Raw genomic sequence first — 9,136 nt, forward strand, 5'->3', positions numbered from 1 at the left:
AGAGGCTCGGCAACTGACTCGTATTTACGACGGTTTCAGTGTCCCGGGGGGGGGGGTCACGTGATCTCCTTTTGCCACCTTCTGACAAGCAAAGTCTATGAGGGAAGCCAGATTCACTTAACGACCGGGTTACTTACTCAACCGCTGCAGTGATTCGCTTAGCAATTGTGGCAGGAAAGGTTGTAAAATGGGGGAAAACTCACTTAACAACTTGTCTTGCTTATCAATACAAATCTTGGGCTCAACTTCATGAAAGCCGGCTGGGTGACTTTGGGCCAATCGGCTGGAGACGGTGAGTTCTAGTCCCGCCTTAGGCATGAATGCTGGCTGGGTGACTTTGGGCCAATCACCAGGCGACAGTGAGTTCTAGTCCCACCTTAGGCATGAAAGTTGACCGGGTGGTTTTTGGGCCAATCACCAGGCGACGGTGAGTTCTAGTCCCGCCTTAGGCATGAAAGCCCGCTGGGTGGCCTTGGGCCAATCACCAGGCGACGGTGAGTTCTAGTCCCGCCTTAGGCATGAATGCCGGCTGGGTGACTTTGGGCCAATCACCAGGCGACGGTGAGTTCTAGTCCCGCCTTAGGCATGAAAGTTGACTGGGTGATTTTTGGGCCAATCACCAGGAGACTGGGAGTTCTAGTCCCGCCTTAGGTATAAGAGCCAGCTGGGTGATTTTGAGCCAGTCCCTCTCCCTCCCCCCAGCCCACCTCACAGGGCTGTTGTGGGGACAATAGGAGAAAGGTTTAGGTACCTTCACCGCTACCTTGAGTTATATGTAAAAAATAATAAACCAACCGACCTAACAAACCAGGATCCTGCCTCCTGGCTTCCAGTATTTACCCCCCCCCCCCCCGCCTAAGGCCGGACCTCCTGGTGCTGCACCCCTGACCAGGCCCCCTCCCCCCCAAAGGAGCAACCTGACCAGGTGGGCTCGGATTGCAAATAGATTTAATGCACAAAATAGCCGCTCTTCTCCTCCCTTCAAAATGCCCATGGAGGCTTCCTCTTCCTCCGTTTCTTGCGGTCATTTCCGGCCCGGCCCGGCCCAGGCTTGGTCCTTGACCCTTCCAGTGGAACCAGGCCAGGCAGAGACCCAGGCCCAGCTGTGGGTGGAGTCCCTGGTTGCCTGGCCTCCCTTGAAGGGGCACCGTAGACCAAGTCGCTAGTCCTCAGCAGTTTAAGGCACACCAGCAGCCACGCAGCCGGACAAAAGACCCCCTTTTTTTTTTTTGGCGTCCTCTCCGCTGCGGAGGGGGGGGACGGACGGGGAGGGGGGTGTCGTCTCCTTGGGACTTCAGTCGATCAAGTACTTCTTCTCGTCGTCCGAACCCGGCCCGCGGCTGCCCGGGCAGAAGTCGGAGCGCAGCAGGCGCGAGAAGTACATGAGGATCATGGCGTCCAGCAGGATGAGGTTGACCATGAGGAAGGCGCCCTGGCCTCGCATCTCCACGTTTCGCACGAAGAACCACGTCAGGTAGGACTGGGGGGCCAGGCGGAAGAAGAAGTAGGCCGCCAGGTTGGCGTACTTGTTCACCTCGTAGAAGGTGGGGAAGGGCAGCTTGCCCAGCCGGACCATCATCCTCATGGTCAGGAAAATGTTGCTGACCTCCACGAACATGGACAGCAGCCCGGCCGCCACAAAGCGGTTCAAGAAGATCCCGGACAGCAAACCAGTCGCGGCCTGCGAGGAGATCAAATTTGGGATGGGTGTGTGTGTGTCAGAAAGAATAAATAAATAAATAAATAATAAAGTTGGAAGGGACCTTGGAGGTCATCTAGTCCAACCCCCTGCCCAGGTAGGAAACCCTACATATCATTTCGGACCAATGGCTGTCCAGTCTCTTCTTAAAAACTTCCACTGTTGGAGCATTCACTGCTTCTGGAGGCAGGTTGTTAATAATAATAATAAAGTTGGAAGGGACCTTGGAGGTCATCTAGTCCAACCCCCTGCCCAGGCATGAAAAAGAAGGACCCCCCGTTCTTTTTGAAGAGGGGGGGGGTCAAGCTATTCTCCAAAGCACCAGAAGGGAAGACAAGAAACAACGGGTGGAAACAAAGATAAAAGAGAGAAGCAACCTGGGATTAAGGAGGGATTTCTTAACAGTGAGAACAATTAACCAGTGGAACAGCTTGCCACCAGAAGTTGTGGGTGCTCCATCACTGGAGTTCTTTAGGAAGAGATTGGACAGCCATTTTGTCCTCCAAGGTCCCTTCCAACTCCTGTTATTCTGTTCCTCCTCCTCCTCTCCATAAACCCCTCTCTAACACTGATGAGGTACCCTAGTTGGGTTATGAAACGTCTGCAACCACCAAGCTCAGACAGCACCAAAGACCCCACAGGCCAATCACCAGGAGACGGTGAGTTCCAGTCCCACCTTAGACACGAAAGCCAGCTGGGTGACCTTGGGCTAGTGATTCTCTCTCAGCCCCAACCTACCTTATAGGGTTGTTGTTGTGGGGAAAATAGGAGGAGGAAAGAGGAACGCTTGCCACCTTGAGTTTCTTCCACAGCAACCAAGGTGGGATGGAAGTCAAGTCAGGTCAAATCAAATGGCCCCCAATAAATAAGAGTAAAAGGAAACTGAGATGGGGCGGACTTGACCTTAAGGTCTTCCCTCCTGAAGCCTCCTTGCCTTCCGACCGCAGGGAAGGGGAAAAGCCAGTTGCAGAGCGGCTTCTGCCTGACGTAAATTTATTTGGGGTTAAGCAACACTGTCCTTGGGGCAGGGAAGGAGGAACGGAGATTAAGGGCAGCTGATAAGGGTGAAGGAAATAAAAAGCAAGGGAAATACAAGGAGGTTGACTGCCTCTTTTTTGTAAAAATAATGAAGGCAGGATAAAAGCACTGTGAAGTTAAAGCAAAGCAAAGCAAAAGTAAAAGTAAAGTAAAGTAAATAGTAAAAGTAAAGTAAAGGTAAAAGTAGGGTAAAGCAAAGCAAAGTAAAAGTAAAGTAAAATAAAGTAAAAATAAAGTAAAAGTAAAGTAAAATAAAGTAAAACTAAAAAAGTAAAAGTAAAGTAAAAGTAAAAGAAAAGTAAAAAAGTAAAAGTAAAAGGAAGTAAAAGTAAAGTAAAAAAGTAAAAGTAAAGTAAAGTAATAGTAAAGTAAAGGTAAAAGTAGGGTAAAGCAAAGTAAAAGTAAAGTAAAATAAAGTAAAAATAAAGTAAAAGTAAAGTAAAATAAAGTAAAACTAAAAAAGTAAAAGTAAAAGAAAAAGAAAAGTAAAAGAAAAGTAAAAAAGTAAAAGTAAAAGGAAGTAAAAGTAAAGTAAAAAAGGAAAAGCAAAGCAAAGCAAAGTAAAATAAAGTAAAAGTAAAAGAAAGGTAAAAAAGTAAAAGTAAAAGTAAAGTGTATGGTAAAAAGTAAAATAAAATAAAGTAGAATATAGAATAAGAGAGTTGGAAGGGACCTCAGAGGTCATCTAGTCCAGCCCCCTGCTCTACCGGGAGACAAACAAATGCTTGTCCAATCTCTTCTTGAAAACCTCCCACGATGGAGCACCCACAGCATCTGAGGGCTATTCCATTGGCTGCTAAAGTTAATAAAAAGTAAACTAAAAAGTGAAGTAAAAGTAAAGTAGAAAGGTAAAAAAAGCAAAGTAAAAAATAAGGTAAAAAAAGCAAAGTACAAAGCAAGGAACAAGGTAAAAAGTAAAAAAATAAAACAAAGTAAAAAATGGATACACCAAATATCAAAGATAGTAAAAAGCAAACTGAAAAGTTAAGTAAAAGTAAAGCAGAAAGTAAAGAACAAGTTAAAAAATAAAATAAAATAAAGCAAAGAGTAAGGGGAAAAAAAGGAAAGGGAAAATAAGATAAGATAAGATAACCTTTATTGTCATTTTTTTTTTTACCGTGGGCACAACGGCACACATCAAAAAATGAAATTTAGTTGCCCGCTCTCAAAGTGAAACACATACATGACGCAGACCTAAACATACTATGAACAACATATGTATAGACCCACATCCCTACATATACGTAGCAAATAAATATTAAATACTGTCCATCTTGAATATATAACGGAAGGAGGAAGCTTGAGAGGAAAAAGTAAGGGAAAAACTAAAGTAGAAAATGAAGTGTAGCCGGGAGGTTTCTCAGACCAAAAAAACAGAGGCCGGCATCGGATTCAGGAACCCCCCCTCCTGCCTCTAGAAACGAACTCCGGATCAAGAGGAAGCATCCAGAAGTACCAGGGCTCCCCCCATCCCCCTCCGCACCTCCCAGCCCAAGAAAGCAGGACAGCCCCCCCCCCCGCTCCCTGAAGCCCCCTGGCCAGGCTGCCCCGCTGCCCGTCCCAAGGAAGAGGACATGGCTGGGGTCCCTCTGCTGCCCAGGCTCCTCTCCCGGGCTCTGCGCCCACCTCGCCCTTTATCTACACCAGGGGTGGGCAACCTTGGCTCTTTTATGACTGGTGGACTTCAACTCCCAGAATTCCTGAGCCAGCTGTGCTGAGGGGAAAGGGAGAGGTTTCCAAGCTGAGCCAGGCTGGCTGAGGAATTCTGGGAGTTGAAGTCCAGGGATAGGCCAAGGTTGCCTATCCCTGCCCTAGGCCAGAGGTAGGGAACCACAACTGTTTTATGACCTGTGGACTTCAACTCCCAGAATTCCTGAGCCAGCCATGCTGAGGGGAAAGGGAGAGGTTTCCAAGCTGAGCCAGGCTGGCTCAGGAATTCTGGGAGTTGAAGTCCACCAGTCATGAAGGGGCCAAAGTTTCCCTCATGCTGGCTCAGGAATTGTGGGAGTTGAAGTCCACGAGTCATGAAGGGGGCCATAGTTGCCCCCAAGCTGGCTCAGGAATTCTGGGAGTTGAAGTCCACGAGTCATGAAGGGGGCCATAGTTGCCCCCAAGCTGGCTCAGGAATTCTGGGAGTTGAAGTCCACGAGTCATGAAGGGGCCACAGTTCCCCCATGCTGGCTCAGGAATTCTGGGAGTTGAAGTCCACCAGTCATAAAAGAGCCAAGATTGCCTACCCCTGGCCTGCACCCAACCCAACATGGATTCCTGGCTTTACGACGGTTCGCTTAGCAACGGTTTGAGGTTAGGATGGACCCCGAAAGAGGAACCCATAACACTGATCTGAAGTTCTGATGGCTGATTTTCCCCCCCTCCCCCGGTCATGTGACTGCATTTTGGGCACCCCGCAACCGACCTGCACTTAAATGGCCATTTGTGGTCACCTGTCTGGGATTTATGACCTTTTTTTCAGCCTTTGCAGGTAGTCCTCGGCTTACAACCACGACCACGCCCGAAAATATTTCTTGCTAGGCGAGGCGTTTGTTAAGTGAATTTTGCCCCGTTTTACGACCTTTCTTGCCAGTCGTTAAGTGAATCACCACAGCTCTTTAAGTCAATAACACGGTTGTGAGTGAATCTGACCGTCCCCCTAGGACGGTATTGCTTGTCAGAAGGTCACGTGACCTCCGGGACATTGTGACTGTCATAAATAGGAATCAGTCATCAGGCGTCTGAATTTGGCTCATGGGGATGATGCCGTGACGGTTGCTAAGTGTGAAAAACAGCCATACAGTCCCTTTTTTCAGTGCCGTTGTAACTTTGAACGGTCACTAAACGAACTGTCGTAGGTCGAGGACTGCCCGTATTACCAGTTTCTGCAAAAATCCCCGCCCCATAATGAACAAAAGGTTTCAATTAAACGGCAGCAAAAAAATTAAAAATAAATAAAATCGGTCACATCATGACCTGCTTAACGCCCTTAATTACGGCCGTTAAGTCGAGGACTCCCTGGAATGCAAGCAGATCATGCCCTCCTCCTGCCCCCCCCGAAGCCCCCACTACTTGCCACGGCGTGGTGGATCAGATACTCCCAGGAGGCCCTGGACTGGCGGCAGACGATGATGTCCAGAGAGTCGTGGATGAAATAGCCTGGAAAGGAAGCAAAAGGGGGGGGCAGCCCCCATATTTTATATTTGAATCTGGTGTGAAACTGGAGGGGGGGGGAGAAACAGACACCCCACCCTATCGAGAGCAGGACGGAGGCCGCCGTCAGCCGAAAGAAAGCAGCAAAAGTTGGTAGAGTGCTCTTCAACATGGAGGTTCCATCAGCCAAGGGCTGAGCGTATCCACCCTCCATTCTTTCTCACACACAACTTTTTGAAGAGTTGCATCGTCTGGAACCTCATCGAAGTCCGGCTGCAGGGGCAGTCCTTGACTTACGACCAGGGTTGGACCTAAAAGTTTCAGCTGATAGGTGGTTAAGTGAGTTTTTGCCTCGTTTTACGACCTTTCCTGCCGCAGTGGTTAAGCGAATCTGGTTTTGTCTGTCAGAAGGTCACAAAAGCGGATCCCGCAACCGTCGTAACTAGGAGTCAGTCGCCCAGCGTCTGAATTTGGATCACGTGGGATGCTGCAGCAGCTGTTAAGCGGGAGAAACGGTCCTAAAACGGCCTTTTTCAGTGCCGCTGTAACTTCGCTCATTAAACAAAGGGCTGCAAGTCGAAGACTTAACAACTGCAGTGATTCGCTTAATGTCTGTGGCAAGAAGGGTCGTAAAATGGGGCAAGCTCGTTTAACAACCGTCTTGCTTAGCCTGGAAATTCTGGGCTCAGTTGTGGACTTTCGTTAAGGACTACGGGTATATAATAAATAATAATAATAATAATAATAATAATAATAATAATAATAATAATAATAATAATAATAATAATAATAATAATAATAATAATAATAATAAAAGTTGGAAGGGACCTTGGAGGTCATCTAGTCCAACCCCCTGCTCCGGCAGGTTTAATAAATAAGTTTTAATAAATCTGCAGGGCAGCTATTTGTAGAGAAGCCGCAGATCCAGCTAGGCCCCCCCAGTCACCCCCAAACCTCCCGTCTCTCAGGAGTCAAGAGAACGGCCATTAAGCCAGGAACCTGTTTCCTCGCCTTCCCCTTCGGCCTTTCTGTCTAGTTTCACTCTGCCACAATTTGAACTCGGGGCCAGCGCCTGGATAACCCCATGAAGCTGTCTTGGCCCTTTTCTTTCAGAAACGACTTACTCTTCCCTTCTTGTTGGGTTGCGCGAGGCAGGGACCCTAAATGAGCACCTGGCAGGACTCGAACTCGGGTCTTCCACTTCAGGAGTCTCCAGCCTTGGCAACTTTAAGACTTGTGGGCTTTCGGACTTGCGGACTTCAACTCCCAGAATTCCTGTGGCTAACTTTAAGACGCGTGGACTTTAACGCCCCAGAAGGCCCCAGACAGCCGTCTTAAAATTGACTGGAGTCTTAAAGTTGTGCAGGGAATTCTGGGAGTTGAAGTCCACGCGTCTTAAAGTTGGGCAGGGAATTCTGGGAGTTGAAGTCCACGAGTCTTAAAGTTGGGCGGGGAATTCTGGGAGTTGAAGTCCACGAGTCTTAAAGTTGCAAAGATGGGGATCCCCGGGCCTACTTCATAGCCGGGGGTCTTCAGCCACTGCCCCATAGCCCAACCCCCCTAAGTGTGTCTCACCCCACTTTCAACCAGCTGCACCCAGGGCAGGACAGAAACTTATAATAATAATAATAATAATAATAATAATAATAATAATAATAATAATAGTAAAGTTGGAAGGGACCTTGAAGGTCATCTAGTCCAACCCCCTGCTCAGGCAGGAAACCCTATACCATTTCGGACAAATGGCTGTCCAGTCTCTTCTTAAAAACTTCCAGTGTTGGAGCATTCCTGCCTCCACTTCGCCCTTTTTCCGCACAGAATTCAGTCCAGCCTCATCTCCCAGTTGTGCTAAAACACACCCCCCCGCAGCTCAACCCCCTAATGGGGGGGCGAAATGCCCAGGAATTCACATCGCCATTGTCAAGAGCCCCACACAGGGTGGGGGGAGGAATATGGCAGCTCTCTGGGGAGGGGGGGGAGTGGGACGAACCACACAACTGGAACAAAAGCGCTTAATGCCCCCATTATGTTCTTCTGCACGACAACACGGCAAAGCTAAAACAACACTTTCTGCCTGGAACAGATCCTCGGGCAGCAGGTGGGCCTTTCCCACCGAGACCCCCCCCCTGCTCTTTCAAGGCCACGCCAGAGGGGGGGTATAGGGTGGGTGACCTTTGTGGGGGCCCCCCCAGCCCGTCTCTTCGGATGCCCCACTAAACAGCTCCAGCACCAGATGTTGGGCCCTTGCCCCAAAAGGCAAGTTTTCCTAGTGGCAGGACAGGTAGGTGGGCTTAAATGGGTCGGTGGGCTTCAGTGCTAAAAGCCGTGTCCGTGAAAGGCGAAAGAGTTGCCTTGTGGTAAGACGGGGGGGGGGGGGGGGGGCAACAAAGTTGACAAACAAACAGTTTCCAGGAAACCCCAGCCCCCCCCCCAGGATTCCCCTTACCTGTGGAAAAGCACAGCAACAGGTGAGCAGAAGGGGAGGTGACGTGCACCAGGTCATCCAGGGCCCCCGGCAGCTGCCACATCCTGGGGGGGGGGAGAGTCACCGAGGTCAGCAGAAAGGAGGGGAAGACCCCCACCCCAACCAGGAAGTAATTTTAGAGGAGGGGGGGGAGAGAAATGAAAAAAACCGCCTCTTGGCATTTCTTGGCCTCCTCCCCGCTTGGCCGCACCCCAAATCGGGCAACAGGTTGGCGGAAGCTTGGCAACCCTCCCCCCCAACCCCCCCACCCAGCAAAGAGGCAGCTCGAGAAAGTGAGCCCGGCTGGGAAGATGAGATAAGATTGCCCCCCCCGCTTCCCCGCCTCCCCTTAAGCCCGCTTGGGGGTCCCGGCCAACCCCAGCCCGTCCAACGAGCCGATCCCCCCCCCCCGATCGCTTCCTGGGGGTCCCGCTTCGAAGCCTCGGCGATCGTTGCTCCGCCGCGTTCCCAGCCGGGGGGGGGGCGGCCAGCCCCTCGCCCGGCGCTCTGTGCACGCCCAGAGGCTCACCCGACGACGGCCCAGAGGCCGGCCACCACGGAGTGGGCGAAGGAGACCAGCAGGTTCCTCCAGCGCCAGGTGCGGGTGGCGTCGAGGCGGACGTGGGCGGGCAGCGGGCAGCGGCTCAGCGCCCAGCGGAGGGCCGCGAAGGCCAGCGACGAGCCGGCCACCAGCCCGGCCGAGCGCAGCCACGGGGCCATCGCTCGCCCGGCCGCCCTCCCGCTCGGCTCGACGGCCCGGCCCACGTGCGCCCCCGCGGGGGAGGACCCCG

The 9,136-nt window shown here is 50.8% G+C and overlaps 1 protein-coding gene across 1 annotated transcript; it reads right to left on the reverse strand.

The window, feature by feature from the left end:
• Positions 1-1,260: 1,260 nt before the first annotated feature.
• Positions 1,261-9,065, reverse strand: TLCD1 (TLC domain containing 1). Its single transcript, XM_015828951.1, has 4 exons — positions 8,875-9,065; positions 8,328-8,410; positions 5,805-5,887; positions 1,261-1,681 (listed from the first exon to the last, which is right to left on the reverse strand). Exons 1-4 carry the CDS (start codon positions 9,063-9,065, stop codon positions 1,295-1,297), a joined length of 744 nt encoding a protein of 247 aa, XP_015684437.1. The 3' UTR covers positions 1,261-1,294.
• Between the last annotated feature and the right edge of the window lie 71 nt (positions 9,066-9,136).

This window comes from Protobothrops mucrosquamatus, unplaced genomic scaffold (genome assembly GCF_001527695.2).
Source record: "Protobothrops mucrosquamatus isolate PMUCROS unplaced genomic scaffold, P.Mucros_1.0 scaffold5149, whole genome shotgun sequence".
In the NCBI taxonomy this organism is placed as follows: Eukaryota; Metazoa; Chordata; class Lepidosauria; order Squamata; family Viperidae; genus Protobothrops; species Protobothrops mucrosquamatus.

Bases quoted from the DNA above. Each gene is read 5' to 3' on its own strand.
- TLCD1 (XM_015828951.1), bottom strand. From the start codon at position 9,065: ATGGCCCCGTGGCTGCGCTCGGCCGGGCTGGTGGCCGGCTCGTCGCTG. The intron at 5,888-8,327 runs GTAAGGGGAATC...CTTCCTTTCCAG, and splicing joins GTTGCTGTGCTTTTCCACAG to GCTATTTCATCCACGACTCT. The intron at 1,682-5,804 runs GCAAGTAGTGGG...ATCTCCTCGCAG, and splicing joins ATCTGATCCACCACGCCGTG to GCCGCGACTGGTTTGCTGTC.